The sequence below is a fragment of the Aquarana catesbeiana genome, linkage group LG02 (assembly GCF_042186555.1).
Source record: "Aquarana catesbeiana isolate 2022-GZ linkage group LG02, ASM4218655v1, whole genome shotgun sequence".
NCBI classification, from domain to species: Eukaryota; Metazoa; Chordata; class Amphibia; order Anura; family Ranidae; genus Aquarana; species Aquarana catesbeiana.
Window position 1 is genome coordinate 67,404,357 of NC_133325.1, and position 22,052 is coordinate 67,426,408.

Below are 22,052 nucleotides of genomic sequence, written 5' to 3' on the forward strand. Positions count from 1 at the left end.
AAATAGAGCTTTTTTTGGTGGTATTTGATCACCTCTGCAGTTTTTATTTTTTGCGCTATAAACAAAAATAGAGCGAAAATTTTGAAAAAAACGCATTATTTTTTACTTTTTTCTATAATAAATATCCCCCAAAAATATATAAAAAAACATTTTTTTCCTCAATTTAGGCCGATATGTATTCTTCTACATATTTTTGGTTAAAAAAATCGCAATAAACATTTATTGATTGTTTTGCGCAAAAGTTATAGCCTCTATAAAATAGGGGATAGTTTTATGGCATTTTTATTAATATATATTTTTTTTACTAGTAATGGCGGCGATCTACGATTTTTATCGTGACTGCGACATTATGGCGGACACATCGGACAATTTTGACACATTTTTGGGACCATTGTCATTTTTACAGCGATCGGTGCTATAAAATTGCACTGATTACTGTAAAAATTACACTGGCAGTGAAGGGGTTAACCACTAGGGGGCTAGGGAGGGGTTAAGTGTGTCCTAGGGTGTGATTCTAACTGTGGGGGGAGGGGCTGTGTGTGACACATCACTGATCATAGCTCCCGATTACAGGAAGCTATGACACTGTCACTAGGCAGAACAGGGAAATGCTTGTTTACATTAGCATCTCCCCGTTCTTCCTCTCCGTGAGACGATCGTGGGTATCCCCGCGGACATCGAGTCCGCGGGACCCGCGATCCTACTCACAGAGCTCGTGGCAGGAGCGCGCCCGGCCGGCGGCATGCACGCGATGGCACAGCGGCAAATTTTAAAGGGACATACAGGTACACCCATTTGCACAGCCATGCCATTCTGCCGACCGTATACGTACATGCGGCAGTCAGCAAGCGGTTAAACATTAGCACGGTTTATGAGTATGGCCAAAGCTTTTTTGGCCATACATCACCTGGGTCACAGGAGTTCACTTACTTTTATTCTCCTGTAATCCAGAGTCAGCTTTTGGTGGGCTATTGTCAGGAAGAATCCCGACAATATCCACCCAGCTGCCTGATGGACAGCTGGCTCTGGCTCCCAGCGCATAGATAAAAAAACTGCTCCTGTCGAGCCCAGAGTTGGAGGAGCAGAGCGGAGAACGGTGTCTGATAGTCACTACTCTGCGTTCTGAGCAGAGTGAGAACTGAGCGATCAGTGGTCATGTGATCACTTATTTCCTGGTCCTAGGGCCTGTTCACACTGTGAATCACACAGGACTGTGTTCTGCATTCCTATGCAACTCGCATGCAATTCTGTGCAGTGCAATTTCTGCCCATTTATTTTGAATGGTCTGAAATCGCACTACTTTTGGAAACACACTAGTTTGAAAGGGGGCAGGACCTTGTACAAGCTTTGCTGTTTAACTGTAGTAGAGAAAGGGCTGGTCACCAACCTCACCATGCTGTCCCATAAGGCTTCTAGGATAACAAAACTAGTTAAACAGAGTTACAACTCCTCTAGCAGGTAAACCTGTCCTTATATATGCATATCAAATGTGTGTTTTTATTTTGATCTCGAGTTCAGCTTTAATTTTCAGATGTCATAATTTACCTTTTTTGTATATCTGCTTCTTTAGGGGGAACAAAAACATACCAGTGGAACATTCCAGAATACCTAGGACCAGGAATTAATGACCCCAATTGTTTAACATGGGCCTATTATTCTGTGCAAAACTATGTGAAGGTAATGTAAGGAAATACTCCAATTGCTTGGAGATGTCACTTTGTAACTGGAAGACAAAACAGTTCATTACGGCCACCTTATTAAATCTTTATCACTCAATTCAACACATTTTACCGCTGCAAGACCACAACACATATTTATAGCCAAAAACCTTTTATTAAAAAATGTTAAAGTATAGTTTAAGCTTTGCTTTGGATACTGTAGGTGTAGTGCTACCCCCACAGGAGTCGCTGGTAATTTGGGCCTATTTCCCCCCACTCACAACATACACAGCCAGGCACATGGCATTTTCAACACTTCCTTTAGATCAAAGATCAGCCTAGGGTTTTATTTGGGGGGGGTTAATGGAACAGTAAATTGGATAGGGATGGGGAGCATGGGATACCTCCAGAACTGTAGAACTATACAACTTGAGGACTGCTAGGCTTCTGACGGCTGCTCTGTACAAAAGTGCAGGCTTTATTGCACAACCTCTGGCTGCATTGTACTCTCTTAGCTGTCTTGTACAACCGATGGATGCACTGCACTTGTTTGAGAGACCAAACCACCGCACAGTCACTTCTCTCTAAAGAAAGAGTCAATTACTCACTCAGTCCTAGAATGGTTGGGCTTCCTTCCACCAAGCTCCTTCTGGCTCTGCTCAGTCTCCTGACCAAGCTCTCTCTTCGGCCTAGCTCTAAACTAGGAATGTGGTAAACCAACAGGAAGTTAAAATGAAATGTCTCTGGGTCAGCCTTTTTACACCTTTTTACTTCGGAGGAATCCTAGAAATCTTTAATGCCCTGCGGAGTTTTCGACCAGACTGGTCCGATAGGCAATCCGACTGTGTGTGGGCTTCATCGGACCTTCAGCGGACGGTTTCTGACGAAAATCTGACAGACTTTAGATTTGGAACATGTTTCAAATCTTTACGTCGGAACTCCGCCGGACCCAGCTGCATTGTACTCTCTTATCTGTCTTGTACAACCGTTGGATGCACTGCACTTGTTTGAGAGACCAAACCACCGCACAGTCACTTCTCTCTAAAGAAAGGATCAATTACTCACTCAGTCCTAGAATGGTTGGGCTTCCTTCCACCAAGCCCCTTTCTGGCTCTGCTCAGTCTCCTGACCAAGCTCTCTTCGGCCTAGCTCTAAACTAGGAATGTGGTAAACCAACAGGAAGTTAAGATGAAATGTCTCTGGGTCGGCCTTTTTACACCTTTTTACTTCTGAGGAATGCTAGAAATCTTTAATGCCCTGTACACACGAGCGGACTTTTCGACCGGACTGATCCGGCGGACAATCCGACTGTGTGTGGGCTTTATCGGACCTTCAGCGGACGGTTTCTGTCGAAAATCTGACAGACTTTAGATTTGGAACATGTTTCAGATCTTTACGTCGGAACTCCGCCGGACCCAGCTGCATTATACTCTCTTAGCTGTCTTGTACAACCGTTGGATGCACTGCACTTGTTTGAGAGACCAAACCACCGCACAGTCACTTCTCTCTAAAGAAAGGATCAATTACTCACTCAGTCCTAGAATGGTTGGGCTTCCTTCCACCAAGCCCCTTTCTGGCTCTGCTCAGTCTCCTGACCAAGCTCTCTTTGGCCTAGCTCTAAACTAGGAATGTGGTAAACCAACAGGAAGTTAAGATGAAATGTCTCTGGGTCAGCCTTTTTACACCTTTTTACTTCGGAGGAATCCTAGAAATCTTTAACGCCCTGCGAACTTTTCGACCGGACTGGTCCGGCGGACAATCCGACTGTGTTTGTGCTTCATCGGACCTTCAGCGGACTGTTTCTGTCGAAAATCTGACAGACTTTAGATTTGGAACATGTTTCAAATCTTTACGTCGGAACTCCGCCAGACCCAGTTCCTATTGAAAAATCCGTTCGTCTGTATGCTAGTCCGACGGACGAAAACCGACGCTAGGGCAACTATTGGCTACTGGCTATGAACTTCCTTATTTTAGTCCGGTTGTACGTCATCACATACGAATCCGTCGGACTTTGGTGTGATCGTGTGTAGGCAAGTCCGTTCGGTAGAAAGTCCGGCGGAAAGACTGTCGAACCTTTGTTGCCGAAAAGTCCGCCTGTGTGTACAGGGCATTAGACATTTCTGGAAACCTGTGCAAAACCAATTCATTGCAGGTTGGTTGGAAAAATGTTTCCCTTACAGTAGTGTTTAGAATGCCACCCTTACAGATAGCTAAAAAGATCATTTGCATCATGTTGTTGGTTCTGCCAAGCCGACTTGGCCCTGGTACTATGCAACAACCATCAAATAGGTCATTCAGCCACAGCTCAAGGAACCCCTAATAATCTCTGGAGGAACCATAAGATTCCAACCTTAAGATGCCATTATGGTTGATAATGGCTGCTCTAAGGTAAGAGCAATCTTCTCTTAGGTCCCATTCCTAGGGCATGTTGTGTTATAACATTCATTTGAATAGACTATTCAACACACCACAATCATGCATGCAACATTTTCGACAGCGCACTACAATGCATGCTAGTGTGTTGCTGCATGTTACATTGTGCTGCAATGCGCATCCATCTACAAGATGCATTGGGGTACCATTCAGAATGAAAGGCACAGCAACACAATACTGTGAATGGGCCCTTAGACAGTTGTGACCCAAACAGGTGTCCACATTGAAAGATTTCCCCTCTGCTCCTGTTCTGATGATAAGTCAAAATTTTGGATTTTTCATTAATTTCAGTCCCGGTGACAATGATCTTTTGGTAAGTAAGTAATCAGCTCCCATTTCTGTGTATTTAGCTCTTGAGCCTGGAGCTCTGCTTTAATGCACCATAAGCAATTCTATCTCCAGCACAGATGCATACATTTTAACATGCGGTTTAGCCATGTGTTTGTCATTAAAGAAAGTTTGGCTCCTAGGATTCATGTTCATTTCCCACAATACATTTGTAAAATGCCTTCTATCTCCAGCACAGATGCATACATTTTAACATGCGGTTTAGCCATGTGCTTGTCATTAAAGAAGGTTTGGCTCCTAGGATTCATGTTCATTTCCTACAACACATTTGTAAAATGCCTCCCAATTATATTTGCATGTGTTTTGGATATGTTTGCAGACCATATGTTGTATATTTACCGTTTATTAGATTTAAATCACACACTAACTGTGCAGAAAGCAGAGCCCTGGCAACACACTGAATCTTTCCCATGTGTATTTAATTTTAGTATTCCAATGCATTCTGATGTGTCAAAAACTGCCCAGAAACCAGATCACTCTATCTCTCACAGTGCCAGTCAGCTTCTATTGTGGCCCACGATGCCCCCAGGCTCCCTGAGAGCCCTCAGCCTCCATAGTGCCCCCCCAATCTCCCACAGCACCACCCAGCATCCCACAGTTCCCAACAGCCTACTGCAGAGCCTTTGGCCTCCCATGGTTCTCTAACCTCCAACAGTGTCCCACAGTGCTCCTCAACCTTTATCACCTTCCAGGTGAGACTAAATCTGGTTATATGTAGTAATAAATGCTCACTTGATTTAAGGATGTGGTCACCGTATACCATCTTTGGATAACATTCATTGGTCTTTCAAATTGCCCAATAGGTACATATTATTTCTGAAAAATATAATTTTCATATGAACAATTGTTACACCTTATAATCATATTACCATTATGGCCATGATTAAAAGTACTGCTTAAAAATACACTTTTGAGCGCTGCATTCATGTAACTCTGGGGTTCTGAATTCAGTTCTTAGAGTTAAAATGTAATTTCCTTATATTTTGCCCTCCCTGGTTCATCTCTCTCCCCTTCATCAACATGCCAATTCATATTTTAAATGAAATCTTTCCATTGTAGGGGACTGGGCAAAACTGTATCTGCCATAATGAAACTTATGGGCCAGCACCTAGGGCAGCAGGGTTAGGGTAGGCAGTACCAACCTTCAATGTATAATGAGCCATGCCAGGTGAACAGAGGCCTTAAAATGAATTTGTAATTTGTGCAACCAGTGAGAGCACCTCAGTTGCCAATAACTGGGCAATAAGGAGGGGGTGGCAAGGGGGCATGACAGAGCTCAAAGTCAAAGTGTCAGTTCAGAAGAACAGTTAACCCCCCAGGTTGTTATTAAGAGGAAACAAATCTTAAAACGTAACTTAACCCAACCCTCCACTCAATAAACAAATGACAAATCTGCAAACAATATCAGGTAAACGCTCTCGGTCTGCAATGTAGGATATAATTTACTTGGATGCAACATGTTGCTTTTAGCAAATTATTCCATCTGATATATCCATGCAATATAATTCCATTGATGCATTGATCTTCCCCATGCAGGATGTGTACAGTGGCCTGGTGGGACCATTGATAACTTGCAGGAAGGGAGTGTTAGACAGCAAAGGTCGGAGAAAAGATGTCGATCGGGAATTTGCTCTTCTCTTCTTGGTGTTTGATGAGAACAATTCATGGTACCTAAATGACAATATTGAAAGATATATTCACAAGGACCCCAGTGATGTCAATATCACAGAGGAATTTGAGGAAAGTAATAAAATGCACGGTAGGTAATTTAATTATTCATTAGTTTTATATTTGTATTTTATTTACAGTGTGTGTGTATATGTGTGTGTGTGTGTGTGTGTGCGTGTGTGTGTGTGTATATGTGTATATATAACTACACACTATATTACCAAAAGTATTAGAATGCCTGCCTTTACACACACATGAACTTTAATGGCATCCCAGTCTTAGTCCGTAGGGTTCAATATTGAGTTGGCCCACCCTTAGGAGTGTGTGTATGGGAATGTTTGACCATTCTTCCAGAAGCGGATTTGTGAGGTCAGGCACTGATGTTGGACGAGGAGGTCTGGCTCGCAGTCTCCACTCTAATTCATCCCAAAAGTGTTCTGTTGGGTTGAGATCAGGACTCTGTGCAGGCCAGTCAAGTTCCTCCACCCCAAACTCGCTCATTTATGTCTTTATGGACCTTGCTTTGTGCACTGGTGCGCAGTCATGTTGTAACAGGAAGGGGTCATCCCCAAACTGTTCCCACAAAGTTGGGAGCATGAAATTGTTCAAAATGTCTTGGTATGCTGACACCTTAATGGGGCGTACACACGGTCGGACTTTTCGTCTACAAAAGTCCGACAGCCTGTCCGACAGACTTCCGGCGGACTTTCGGCGGACTTGCAGCAGACTTTCTAACGAAACGGACTTGCCTACACACGACCACACAAAAGTCCGACGGATTCGTGCGTGATGACGTACACCGGACTAAAATAAGGAAGTTCATAGCCAGTAGCCAATAGCTGCCCTAGCGTGGGTTTTTGTCCGTCGGACTAGCACACAGACGAGCGGATTTCGGGGTCCGTCGTAGTTACGACGTAAAGATTTGAAGCATGTTTCAAATCTAAAGTCCGCCGGATTTGAGGCTGAAAAAGTCTGCTGAAAGTCCGGAGAAGCCCACACACGATCGGATTACCAGCCAGCTTTAGTCCGTCGGCGTCCGTTGGACTTTTGTAGACGAAAAGTCCGACCGTGTGTACACCCCATTAGAGTTCCTTTCACTGGAACTAAGGGGCCAAGCCCATCCCCTGGAAAACAACCCCAAGCCATAATCCCCCCTCCACCAAATGATTTGGACCAGTACACATAGCAAGGTCCATAAAGACATGGATGAGCGAGTTTGGGGTGGAGGAACTTGACTGGCCAGCACAGAGTCCTGACCTTAACCCGATAGAACAACTTTGGGTGTGAAGTGGAGGTAGAGACTGCGAGCCAGGCCTTCTAGTCCAACATCAGTGCCTGACCTCACAAATGTACTTCTGGAAGAATGGTCATACATTCCCATAGACACACTTCTAAACCTTGTGGACAGCCTTCCCAGAAGACTTGAAGCTGTTATAGCTGCAAAGGGTGGGCCAACTCAATATTGAACCCTACAGACTAAGACTGGAATGCCATTGAAGTTCATACGACACTACCTGCCTGGAGTATGCATGGAGTTTGCATGTTCTCCCTGTGCCTGCGTGGGTTTCCTCCGGGTACTCCGGTTTCCTCCCACACTCCAAAGACATGCTGGTAGGTTAATTGGATGCTGTCTAAATTGTCCCTAGTATGTATGAATGTGAGTTAGGGACCTTAGATTGTAAGCTCCTTGAGGGTAGGGACTTATGTGAATGTACAATGTATAAAAAAAAAAAAAAAAAAAAATGCGCTGCATAAATTGACGGCGCTATATAAGTAACTGAAATAAATAAATAAATAAAATGTGTGTGTAAAGGCAGGCATCCCAATACTTTTGGTAATATAGTGTATATACTGTATATATAATTAAAGCATGGTAGTAAACACTGCTTGGACACTTGTACCTAATGGTAAGCTTATAATAAAGCTTACCTGTAAGTACAAGGAATATCTCCTAAACATGCACCGTTTAGGAGATATTCACTGTCTGTGCAGCCATTGATATCACCGATGGATGCTCTCGGAAGGGACGGCATACTCATGATTCGCTACTGTATTATAAAGGAAATCCCTTCTTTAGTTGCTTTCTTCCAGCTTCTTGGGTCCTCCTCCTATCAAAGCCTGATTTGTGAGCAATCATGGTGCCCAATTGACACTGCCCTCTAGGTAGTGATAGTATCTGCGGGTTTGCCTGCCGCTCACGCACCTGTCACTCACTTGCTAAAGTCATTAGCAGAAGTCAGTCACACCCCAACCCCAGAAGCATGACTAAAGCACACCACAGTACACAGTGGGGTTTATTTACTAAAACTTGAGAGTGCAAAATCTGGTGCAGCTCTGCATAGAAACTAGGGCTGTTACTGATTAAAATTTTCATGTTCGATTAATCGTTTTTTTTTTAAATTGATTAATCGACTAATTTCGATTAATTATAACGCACATACAGATCCAACTACTTTTAGCTGATCTCCTTGCATTGCAACTCTGCATTAGTCAGTGGTAAATGTGGTATACACTATATACAATCACCCGACACTAGTTTCCACAATCCATGACTTAAAGTGGTGTTCAGGCCAAAATTATACTTTTTAAATAAAAATACCCCTATAATACACAAGTTTAATGTATTCTAGTAAAGTTAGTCTGTAAACTAAGGTCTGTTTTGTTAGTTTATAGCAGTAGTTTGTTATTTTATAAACTTGCAGCAGGCCATGGCCACCTTAAGTGTGGGCATTTGAAGCCAGACTATATTTCTTCCTGGATCTCATCCTTGCAGATCTCGCACATGCTCAGTGCAGCACAAGCAGTGTAGTAGGTTTCAGGTCAGGGTTCCATAGCAACGGCAGTGTCAGAGGAAGTTGCCACCCCTTCCCAGAAGGCATTTCAAACAGGAAATGATGCGATGGGCCGCGGCCAGGGAGGAGGAAGTGAAAAATGAATACAGCAGATATACAGTAGGTGCTGAGAAAAAAATGTTTAAAATATCCAATTCGTTTACAGTGCACAGTTTAGTGGGGGATGCTGAAGAGTTTTAAAAGTGGGTGGAACTCCACTTTTACTTCACAGTTCACACAAATACAATTAAAATTCAAACTGTAGCACTGACGTAAGTAATTTGTTTTATTAAACTTTAAGAAAAACTTAGAAAGTTAGTTTAGCTTTAATTATAAAACGTATCTAATATATTAACTGTCAAATTTGGTTATCAAATTTGCCTAAACTTAGCTCACGTTATGATCCCAGTTTACCACATCCATATTTACCATCAATGTCCAGGCTTTCTGGTGACACCACGGACATCGATGTCACCAGACTCCTCCCCCCTTCCCTTCGTTAGCAGAAGGAGGCACTTGGGGAAGGGGGGAGGAGTCTGGTGACGTTGATGTCCGTGACATCACCGGATCTCCGATGGAACTCCCTGAAGACCCGGAAGCCGGCAGAGAGGTGAGTACCGATCAAAACAATTTTGATCGATCAAACAAATTAACGATTAATCAAGGAATTAATCTTTAATTTCCACAGCCCTAATAGAAACCAATCAGCTTCCAGGTTTTTTTGTCAAAGCTTACTTGAACAAGCTGAAGTTGGAAGCTGATTGGCTACCATGTACAGCTGCACCAGATTTTGCACGCTCTGATTTTAGTAAATCGACCCCAATGTGTTTTGGTGTGGTGCAATTGAAAAAAAGGGTCTTGCACTTTTTTTTTATGTTTTGTCATACATAGGGCATCTCTTTGAAATGAATGGGCCACCCTAAACACGACACGTGAAATCGTGCAAAAATACACACGCACTGTACTTGCATAGGTGAGATGGAACCTTAGATTAGTTCCTTTTGTACATGTTTCCAGGGAAGGCAAGCATATAAAATTTTCCCTAAGAACTGCTGCTAATGATTTAATAAGGTTTCAAAAATAAATGTATTATATATTTTTTTAAATAAAAAAAGCCCACTTATTCTGTATTATTCTGTTACCTACCCATATTTTTCAAAGATCTACAAAGTAATTGGTGAATTCTTTCACCTAAAACAGTAGCAAACAGAGAGCAACTGACTCCACAGCAAAGTTATGTAAATGTCCTTTATTTTATTTCCTATATGTACAGCTTATAAATGTATGTGGGGAAAAAAGTTGCAATGCCCTCAGATGGAATTGGTTGATATGGGTAATTTCAAACTACTGGTTGGTTGCTGAATATGTCTTTCTTGTCTTCCAGCAATAAACGGTAAGATGTACGGAAATCTACATGGCCTGACCATGATCGAGGGTGAAAAGACCAACTGGTACCTGATAGGACTTGGGGAAGAAGTTGACATGCACACTGTCCATTTCCATGCTCAAAGCTTCCTGTACAGGGTGAGTACATGTCAGATCCCCTGCTCATTCCTACCAATACAGTACGCTTATAATGAAACTCCAAGGCTGGCCATAGACGGTTCAAACATGGTAGGTTCAGCAGGAACTGGCCAAGATTCAAACCATGTATGGGCAGGCTTGATCAATCAACTTGGGTACAATCAGCCTGTCGGATTTTACATGCGATTACTAGCAATAATCACTGTGTTCTCCCGGCGGGGATGGCTTCCCCCACCGGGAGAACAAATGGCTCCCCAGGAAATCTAAGTGGGTCCCCCTGTGCAGATATACAAAAGTGACACCAAAATGCCATTACATAAGTAAATCGCATGACGTAAGCAACTGCACTAGTACCAAGTACCAAGAGACACATTGTAGAACAAGGTAAGTTATTATTAAGGAAAAGATCAGCTGCGGGGAGACCACATGTGTAACTGTTGATTAATTCTTTTTCTTCTGCTTGCCTTTTTTGGGCACAGCCTCCTGTTTGAGTGCAGCAATGATCTTTGTGTCAGAAAAGAGTTGGGGGAGCAGGAAAAAGGAGTCAGTAAAAAATGCCTTTGCTAATTTAAGATGAAGGTTTCTTAGGGAGCCCTTATTTGTGGATATAGTAACTAATAGTAGAACTAAACCCACCAATTTTAATTGGTTTTTCAAAACAGTTACATTCAAGACATTCCTTGAATGATAACTGTTAAGCCTTGTACACACCACGATGAGAGTATCGGATGAATGATCGTCTTTTTTTTTTTCAATGCTAGTCTCATATCGAAACTGAAGAGGTTACTAAATTTACAAAAATTCTCGTACTACAAAATACAACTTTGGAAGTTATGTGATGTACTGTAATGTATTCTTTCATTTTCGAGCATGCATGGTCTTTGTCTTCATATTTTTTTTTTTTTTGGATGAATACTGTACTGATTAAGTGAAAATCGTCCGTTCTGGTATCGTACGAGAACATTTTTTGTTCCTTTGGATAATTTTGGATGAACTGTCGTGATCGGCTCTCAAAAGCTGTGTACTAACGATCAAAATTATTGTACGATCGTTTCGAAAGCGGTATTTTTTTTTTTCAGATTGTGTGTACTAGGCGTTACATTTACTAGTGTGCTTATATTAGCTCTCAGCCTAACTGTCAAACCATAAAATGGCTGGTATCATGGTTGATCAGATGTGTAGCACCATGGCAACTAGAGATTAAACAGAGGCTAAGATGGAAGGTAGGCCAGTCTCTTGACTTTGACTTCTTATACATTGCCGTTTGCAATCTGAGAGCACCTGGGTTTAGGGCAGGGGTCTCCAAACTTTGCAAACAAAGGGCCAATTTACTCTCCTTCAGAACTTAGGGGGACCAAACCGTGGTCATCAGGAGTAGAAAATGTTCCAACATCAATAATAGTAAACAATGCCCCATGCATGGTGTCAGTGAGAGGAATTGTGCCCCATCATTGGTGTCATTGGGAGGAATTGTGCCCTATTGTTGGTGTCATTGGTAGGAATTGTGACCCGTTTTTGGTGTCAGTGGATGAAATAGTGCCCCAAGGGCCATATAAAAGAAGGTAAAGGGCCGCATCTGGCCCCCCAGGCAGCAGTTTGGAGACAACTGGTTTAGAGGCTCTAAAAAGCACTATGGAAGATTAACTTGAATAGATTTTCCAGGTGATATTGGGGATCCAATGGATTGGGTATTATTTGCAAGTACCAGGCGGCCTCAGATCAACCAGGTATTGGTCACATGTCTCTTTGTTATAACCTGTTTTACCTGCTTTGGAGCACTGTTCAAGCAAAGCCATGTTGGCGGTCACAACACGAGTCAGTTGCAATGTAAAGCATTAATCTATTATTATACTTTTGCAAGAATAGTTAGTTTATGTATTCCTTAAAACAAAACTGTAAGCTCACAGAGAGTAGTAACAAACAGCTGGCTCTCGGGTATTGTCTGATAGGGAGTAGATGGGCAAAGAGGTGCAATTAACATAGTGTGAGAGGTAATGGGTTTATGCAGTTTAAAAACTAAATGTACCTTCTTAAGGCTTATGGCATCAGCTATTTACTATTGTTGACAGCTAAGGCATTTTAGTGCATCTAATGCCCTGTACACACGGTCGGATTTTCCGATGGAAAATGTGTGATAGGACCTTGTTGTCGGAAATTCTGACCGTGTGTAGGCTCCATCACACATTTTCCAAAGGAATTTCCAATACACAAAGTTTGAGAGCTTGCTATAAAATTTTCCGACAACAAAATCCGTTGTCGGAAATTCCGATCGTGTGTACACAAATCCGACGCACAAAGTGCCACGCATGCTCAGAATAAATTAAGAGACGAAAGCTATTGGCCACTGCCTCGTTTATAGTCCCGACGTACGTGTTTTACGTCACAGCGTTCAGAGCGATTGGATTTTCCAACAACTTTGTGCGACCGTGTGTATGCAAGACAAGTTTGAGCCTACATCCGTTGGAAAAAATCCATGGATTTTGTTGTCGGAATGTCCGATCAATGTCCAACCGTGTGTACAGGGCATAAAGCAAAAAAAAAAAAAAATTGTGTTCAATAGAGTTAGCCACCTTATGGGGTTTTTATTGCTTTCTGTGTACCCACTGGGTAGATTTACCCTCTCTATTTGTCCTGGTAACCATTATCACTGAGAAATGAGCTATGTTCTCAGCACATCACATAGCCGATTTAATTTTGGCTATATGTGCAGTGACAGGGGAGCAGAGAACTCAATTGTCACTGATGCAGAATTGTTCTGGGCAAGCGAACTATGGGGTTGATTTACTAAAATTGGAGCGTGAAAAATCTGTTGGAGCTCTGCATAGAAACCAATCAGCTTCCAGTTTTTTTGTCAAAGCTTAATTGAACAAGCAGAAATTAGAAGCTGATTGGCTACCACGCACAGCTGCGCCAGATTTTGCACTCTCCAGTTTTAGTAAATTAACTCCTATGTCTGATTTTATTGTGCAGTGGTACAGTGCTGGTACTGTAATGCCCCGTACACACGGTCGAACTTTGTTCGGACATTCCGACAACAAAATCCATGCATTTTTTCCAACGGATGTTGGCTCAAACTTGTCTTGCATATACACGGTCGCACAAAGTTGTCGGAAAATCCGATCGTTCTGAACGCGGTGACGTAAAACACGTACGTCGGGACTATAAACGGGGCAGTGGCCAATAGCTTTCATCTCTTTGTTTATTCTGAGCATGCGTGGCACTTTGTCCGTCGGATTTGTGTACACACGATTGGAATTTCCGACAACAGATTTTGTTGTTGGAAAATTTTATAACCTGCTCTCAAACTTCGTGTGTCAGAAAATCCGATGGAAAATGTGTGATGGAGCCCACACACAGTCGGAATTTCCGACAACAAGGTCCTATCACACAATTTCACGGTCGGAAAATCCGACCGTGTGTACGGGGCATTAGAATCAAACATAACTCGTTTGCCACATAAGGAGCGGTATTTGGGGACCCCTTTTTTATGGTGGCTCCAACGTTTTGATAAGCCAGCCCCTCTCTCAGTGCTTTCCTTTCTTTTAGTTTTTTGTTTTTTTTAGGAGGAATTCCAGACAAAAGGTACATTTTCCAGGGTACTACATAAGCCCTTTTAGCATTTTGAAATGCCCCTTAAAATATAGCAAGTCTACACTTTTGGAGTTTGTCTTCCTTATCTTGTTTCAAAACATGGACCAGAGTTCCTCACAGGAATAAAGGAAGTAATTTCAGCAGCTATGTCGATTTGTCACTGGGGGAAAGAATGGTATATATGTTGCAGTTGTTCTCAAAGTATCTAGCACCTTCTCTGACACTACCAAGATGTAGATTGAATAAGGTGGACCTCATAATCTGTGATTTGATTCACAGTGGGTCTTAAGTCACCTGAGGCTCGCTGTGAATCAAGTGACAGATTCCGAGGTCCACCTTATTCTATCTACTTCTTAGTAGAACCAGAGAAGAGATACTAGATACTTTAGAAACTTTTTATTGTTGTTCCTGTATGGAAGAGGGAGAGCTTGGTATCTCACCAGTAGCCTTTTTCTTTTATTCCAGAAAGACACTGAACACCGAGCAGATGTGTTTGACCTCTTTCCTGGGACATTTCAGACTATAGAGTTGGTGGCTGGTAACCCAGGGACCTGGCTTCTTCACTGTCATGTCAATGATCACATCCATGCTGGCATGGAGACAACCCTTACCGTGAAGGAGAGTTCAGGTAAGTTTAATGCAGAACTATGGGCAAAGTCAAAAATGACATATACGATGCAGTTTGTCACTTATCACTAGCATTAAATCTTCTGCAATTGTCTAGAGCCCATTCTTACACAATTTTGAGCACCCAGCTGTCACTATGAAGTCACCCATGCTTCTCAGAAACATAAAAGGTTTTTTATGCCATATATATATTTGTAAGATGGGGCTGTGAATAAAGCCGACCTTCTGTTATCGTGGAAGACCTGCTTTTAAACACAACTCTGAGCACAAGAAAAAATGACCCTTGCAGTTGGGCCCCCCTCGCTGTAAGGGTTAACTGCTGGATAAGTCTAGGGGTACAGATATAAGGGGTAATACTAGTCCTAAAAGATATGAATTTTACATCAACACAAAAAGGGACCACCCACAGCCTGGAGTGGAGGAAAATACCGGAGCCTGCTGGAGCAGAGTAAGAGGTAAGTAATACAACCTCTTCATCTCCCCTAGACTTAATGAGCATTTAACCCTTACAGTGCGGCTGCCAACACCGCAGCCCAACTGTGTACCTTGCATGAGACTACAGGACAGTTGCGGCGCAGCCACATTCACTTGAACAGGACACATTTAGCGGCAGTACTGCTTCCAGAACATGACAGTGGGTGTAATTTTTTCTGTGTCAATTAAGCCTTATGCCCTGTACACACGATCGGACATTCCGACAACAAAATCCATCTGATTTTTTCCGACGGACGTTGGCTCAGACTTGTCTTGCATACACATGGTCACACAAAGTTGGTCGGAAATTCTGAACGTGAAGAACGCGGTGATGTATAACACGTACGACGAGCCGAGAAAAATGAAGTTCAATAGCCAGTGCGGCTCTTCTGCTTGATTCTGAGCATGCGTGGCACTTTGTGCGTCAGAATTGTCTACACACAATCGGAATTTACGCAAACGGATTTTGTTGTCGGAAAATTTTAGAGCCAGCTCTCAAACTTTGTGTGTCGGAAATTCCGATGGAAAAAGTCCGATGGAGCACATTTTCCGTCGGAAAGTCCGACCGTGTGTGCAGGGCATTACTCTGTGGTCCTTCAGGCTTCCATCCCAGTGTGACAACCAGTCCCATGAAGTCGATCCTCTTCTCCTATCCTAAATATATATATTATACTGGACCAATGAATAAAGTAATAATTTTGGTCTGTTGTATTCCTAGACTAAATGAGCAATAAATCCATAAAGTGATACTAAAGTCTTATTTTTTGGGGTTTAAAATAACAATCATGGTATACTTACCTGCTCTGTGCAGTGGGACTGCACAGAGCAGCCCAGATCTTCCACTTCTTGGGTCCCTCGCCGGCGCTCCAGGCCCTGCCCTCCTGCCCCCAGAGAAAAAAGCTTGCTATGGGGGCACCCGAGCCAAGCTGCTGCTCTGTGTGTCCATTCAGACACAGAGCCGCAGCTCACCTCTGCCCCCTCTCTCTCCTCATTTGCTCACTGACTTTTTTTTTGTGAAAGGGTAAATTTTATTCATGTTTCAAAGAAGATTTACAAATACAATATCCAATACTTGCTTGTATGAAGGATAACATTGACAACAGACATCCATAGCCTTGTTACATATGAACAAAATATGTGCATCATGTTATACATCTACAGCATCTTATCAATAAAATTAGACAAACAAAATAAACATGACTTAAAACTTTTTGATCAAATTGTATTCTTCCTTATTGCTACTTCTGTGAGTTCTTATGCCACGTACACACGGTCGGAATTTCCGACAACAAATGATCGATGTGAGCTTATTGTCGGAAATTCCGACCGTGTGTAGGCTCCATCGGACATTTGTTGTCGGAATTTCCGACAACAAAAATTTGAGAGCTGGTTCTCAAATTTTCTGACAACAAAATCCGTTGTCGGAAATTCCGATTATGTGTACACAAGTCCAATGCACAAATTTCCACGCATGCTCGGAATCAAGCAAAAGAGCCGCTCTGGCTATTGAACTTAATTTTTCTCGGCTTGTCTTACGTGTTGTACGTCACCGCGTTCTTGACGTTCGGAATTTCTGACAACATTTGTACGTTCGTGTGTATGCAAGACAAGTTTGAGCCAACATCCGTCGGAAATAAATCCAGGATTTTGTTGTCGGAATGTCCGATCGTGTGTACGCGGCATTAGTCTCATTCTGTCCATTTCCATACTTATATTACTCTATCATACCTTCCCATATCACACCTCTATGTCCCCAGATACAGATTTTATCCATCCAGCCCATATTTTCTCAAATTTTTTGGGGCATCCCCTAGCCATGTATGTCAGTTTGTACATTGGCAATGCTTTGTTAATGAGTTCCACCCAGCTTTGAAGAGATGGAGGAATCAGGTCCTTCCACCTGAGAGCTAGCGCTTTTTTTAGCGTAGAAAAAGACCAGCCTTAGTAGGGTTTTCTGAGAGTTGGTAATCTCCTCCTCCAGGTCCCCCAAAAGACATCTGGCTGGAGAGCAGATATTTAGGAGGGGCAATCTTTCCTCCAAGATTTTCAGGATTACTGCCGAGAATCTCCCCACAAGCGGGCATAGCCAGATCATATGGAAATAGTCTCCTACTTCTGCATGGCACCTTGTACAAACCAGTGAATCCACCCTACCCATCTTTTGAAGATGTGCAGGGGTATAATATATTCTACGTAAATAGTTAAACTGTATCAGTTTGTCTCTGGCTGAGATCACCGAAGGCAACAGCGATTCCAAAACGTCAGACCATGACTCCTCCATAAGGGACGGTATATCCGCCTTCTACTGTGCAGCCACCCTCTCCATTCTAGGAGAGGAAGAGGTCAGCAAGGTGAAATGGTATCTGGAAATTAACTTTAAATGATCATCTTCGAACAGCATTTTTTCCATGCTAGATGGAGAGAGCCCGACCTCCTTTAAACCGAATTGCGCCGCCACTGCATGTTGCAGTTGGAGATATGGGAAAAAAAAGGTATTAGGAATCCTATAATCTATCTGCAAGTCTTTGAACGATCTAGGGGTCTGATCTTTAAACAGCTGGGGAGCATATGTGACACCATATTGTGCCCAACATGCCCCATCTGGGATCTTGTATATTTCACTGAGCTGACAGTCATGCCAAAATGGAGCATTTAGGGAAGTGTTTGGGCTAGTACCACCCATTCTACCATTACACATGTGAAATATCCTGTAGGAAAGTTTAAGAATTTCTGCTCCCTGTTCGGTTATGGTCCATTCCTATATAATATGTTAATAAGAGCTTCATATAAGTGGACTTGGGCTGCCTGGGTGGCCAATGAAGTGACCTCCATCTGTGGAAAGAATCACCAATGGATATGCGTCAACTGGGATGCAAGGTAGTAACGTTGCAAATTTGGTAACGCCAAACCTCCTGCTTGTATAGGTAAAAATAATGTGTCCAAGGAGATCCTAGATGGTTTGGATCCCCAAAGAAACGAGGAGAGTAAAATATTGATTTCTGTAAACAGTTTCTTAAGGATATAAATCGGGGCATGCCAGAACAAATATATAAATATGGGGAGGTAGATCATTTTGAATACATTAATTTGGCCCAGGAGGTTGAGAAGCAGCTTAGACCACATTTGCAAGTTATCCCTTAGACAAGCCATCAGGGGAGAGATATTTTTAGGTATATTCCAATTAATCTTAAATCCCAAATAATCTCCAAAACTTGAGATCCTATTCAAGGCTGTGATCAAGGACCCCTCCGCCTCTGCTAGGTATAGGAGCATATTGTCAGCATACAGGGATGTTTTTTCTTCCAGGGCATTTTTCCTGCAACCCCTGACATCCCCATCCACCCTCAATAGGGCTGCTAGTGGCTCTATAGCGAGGGCAAACAACAGGGACGACAATGGGCACCCCTGCCGAGTACCTCTAGCTATTTCAAAGATGTCAGTGATAGTGTTATTAACCCTCAACCAAGCCAATGGCTTAGCATACAGTAGTTTCACCCAAGCTATAAATTTATACATAGATAAGTTTTTACCATGTCAGAGATTTGGTGTAATGTTGCCACATCCCTGATATGTAGGAAAAAAGAAAACCCCCCTTGCTTGGGAGTTTAAAGGCAACAACACCACTAATATAGAATAAAAAGCATTTATTTATACATATAAAATTTCATGCATGTAATGAACGGTTAAAAACATAACATAACAACAAACAAAGAAACAAAAACATAATATAAGTACATAGCAAGCATAGAATTATTTTGTTAATACTCTCCAATTTCTAAAAAAAATCTCTGGTACCCGACGTGTTTCTGGTTCAAGCCCTTCGTCAGGGAAAATGGATAGGAGAATATGTGATCATAAACTTGTCAAAAGGTAAGCAGAAGCTGATTTGAAGGAATATACTGTACTATGCAGACAGAGAAGGCGGTAGAACACTGCAGAAGATGGCGTCACTGAAGGCCTACTGACACTGCCCCACTGAGTCAACAGGCGGAGTACCATATGAGAGCCCTCCACAGACTGGTTGGTCACAGATTAGGTTGGTATGCAAAATACAATGAAGGGGTTGTTTAAACAGTATTCAATGTGATGATTATTGAGTGATGCTATCCAAGCCTCAATGTAGCCTCTCTTGGTCTGTTTGTAACACACTCAGGGTCACTTGAAAAACAACCACTACCTGTGGTTTTGCAGCTCATCTGCGTCCGGCGTCCATCTTCCCTGGCAGTGCTATGCACCAGAAACACGTCGGGTACCGGAGATTTTTCAGAAATTGGAGAGCATTAACAAAATAATTCTATGCTTGCTATGTTCTTATGTTATGTTTTTGTATTTTGTTATGTTATGTTTTTAACTGCAGAAACTGTCCACCATTCGGCCAGTGTGTACAGCAGCCTAACCTCCCTATTCTGTCAAATGGGCATGTTGGAAACCCAGCAGCCGACCGGCATCTGATCAGCAATTGCAGTCAATGGCTGCAAGCACTGATTAGTGTGTCCTGGCAGGGGGGCAATCTGAACCGGATGATTTTTGGCCTGTGTGTACTAGCCTTTAGCAGAATACACTGATGTGAACTAACTATTGCTTTTATTTTTATTTTCAGAGGAAATTATTCGTCCCAAAGGTAAGTAATGATAAAAAGTTATATAGTCTTCGTATATTGTCATCAGCTTCTTCTTGAATTAATTCTATTACTTGTATTACAGATGCTGTTGGCCCCACCGGAGTGCCATTCCTGGGAAAAGTCCTAACAGTAGACCAGGCATACAAGGCTCTGGTCTCTCTCCTGTCCATCGGTTTGGTCCTTTTGGTGCTGCTGGTGGTCGTACTGTCATCTCTCCACTTTAGAAAGAAGAAGATGCACTACAATACAATCTATAATGGATCACTGCCATTGAATCCCATATGAGAACTCCTCTGATGCACTGGGTGCTCAATGAACAAGTGCCTCCGAACTCTGTGCAGCTGCACTTTACTACTACGTGTTTACAAGCAAGATATGGAATGCTGAGAGGTGTCTATATCCCCCCACCCGAAAGTGAACTTTTTGCTGAATGTAAATGGGGAGAAGGCAAGGTGGGGAGGAAGTGGTTAAATACCTCCCAGGCCCATGCTGCTTAGACCCCTTTCACACTGAGGCACTTTTCAGACACTTTCAAGCTAAAAAAAGCACCTGAAAATCTCATGAAAATCTATTTCCATTAAAATTAATGAATGCTTTCACACTGGAGCAATGCGCTGGCAAGGCGGTGAAAAAATGCCCCTCTCCATTGAAATTAATGGAAAGCTCTTCAAAAGTGCCTGAAAAGCTCTTCAAAAGTGCTCAGTGTTTTACTGGCAGTTTAGAACCGCCTCGGTGTGAAAGGGGCCATATACATGTAAAGTACACAGGACACGATTGGCAATCTGGCAGCTCTGGCATTTGACATAGTTTCTTTGGGCTAAAAAAGCTATTTTGAGCCACTTATTCTCAGGGGAGTAAATACAAGTACCGGGCCCATTTAAAGCTGAACTCCGGGCAAAGGAAAAATGCCCACTTGCAATGGCGCTGCCTCCATCCTACAGGGGTTAAACATTAGTTTAAATCTAGGAGGCTGCACAAAGCAGTTTTACTTACCCAATCCTCCTCTACTGCAGGCTCCCTCCAGGATGCAAGATTGGTCCCTGCAACCTCCTTCTCCAGTGCTCCAGCAGTTGCAGGTCCTCTGACGTCATCAAGTCCAATGCAAAGCTCATAACCCTGCACTGGACATGAGGACGCTGATCATAGGTGTGCGCAGCCTATTGGATTTGGGTGTGTACCCCCAAAGCTCAAACACATGCTACCGATCACTCACTGTGTTCACTCAAAAAGGGAAGGGACCGGTAAATTACATACTGGTTCCTGCCCCGACTCATCCTAAAACATCCCTGTGTGTGCCCGCAGCAGCAGCCGGTGGGAGAGGAGAGGGGGGAAGCTGGAAGCACTGCATGGGGAAGGGGGGGATCCAGGGCAGTAGGGGGAATCTATGTTGTACAGGGTGATTAGGGTGTGCCTGGGCACACCTGGCACACCCTGTACGCACGCCTATGACGCTGAGGAACAGTCCACCATTTCTCGGTGCTTTTTATTCAGAGCTGGGGGGGGGGTAGTCCTAAATAAGTGGAATTTACATTTTTTTTGCAAAGCGTGTTTTAATAACCTTGCCATGAAGCTGGCCATACACTAATAGATTTTTGAACAAACATTTGTATGAATTGCCATAAGAAAATTCTCAGTGCATTCAATGACTTGATGAATATTGTTTGAATGTACTTCAAAATCTTTGCAGTATAAAAGAAGGAAACAACCCTCGAGTGCCGCGCACCATCAGGACCCAACAGTCACTATAGTAGAAACAGCCTCAGCTTGGCTCCATCAAGGCCCTGCCCTCGGAGGTGCCCACCTCCATGACTAAGCCCTATGGGTGCAGCAAAACATGTTGGGGGTGTGGCATGGACAGAGCCAGGCTGAGGCTGTTTCTACTATAGTGGCTGTCGGGTCTTGATGGTGTGCGGCACTCAATGTTGTTTCCTTCCTTTTTTACTGCCCTCAGTGTGAGTCACTGGACTGGGACACACAGAAACCTTGAGCGGCACCCCTAGTTTTTTCAGTGTGGGTACCTCAAAATTTTGTTTGCCTTTAACAATTCATTTTGAAATGAATGTCCTGAACAAAAAAAATTGCATTTGTTAGAAATTCGTTCGTTCGAGACAAACAATCCCTCCTCCTTCAATTTTCTTGTCACTGCAGTCAAAAATGAACTTTGATTTGACTCTACTAATGATTCGAAAAATCAAAGGTTCCTAACATGAGACATTTTGAGCAAAACTCTACTAGTGTATGGCCAGCTTAACAATCATCCTGCTATTAAAATTCACC

The 22,052-nt window shown here is 42.8% G+C and overlaps 1 protein-coding gene across 1 annotated transcript in view; it reads left to right on the forward strand.

The window, feature by feature from the left end:
- Positions 1–21,510, forward strand: part of HEPHL1 (hephaestin like 1) — a 132,982-nt gene extending 111,472 nt beyond the window's left edge. Inside the window, exons 15-20 of the mRNA XM_073613013.1 lie at positions 1,571–1,677; positions 5,976–6,198; positions 10,323–10,462; positions 14,519–14,681; positions 19,755–19,775; positions 19,858–21,510. Of these exons, the coding sequence (XP_073469114.1) occupies positions 1,571–1,677; positions 5,976–6,198; positions 10,323–10,462; positions 14,519–14,681; positions 19,755–19,775; positions 19,858–20,060 (857 nt within the window). The 3' untranslated portion in view covers positions 20,061–21,510. The remainder of the gene's footprint in view (positions 1–1,570; positions 1,678–5,975; positions 6,199–10,322; positions 10,463–14,518; positions 14,682–19,754; positions 19,776–19,857) is intronic.
- The last annotated feature ends 542 nt before the right edge of the window (positions 21,511–22,052 follow it).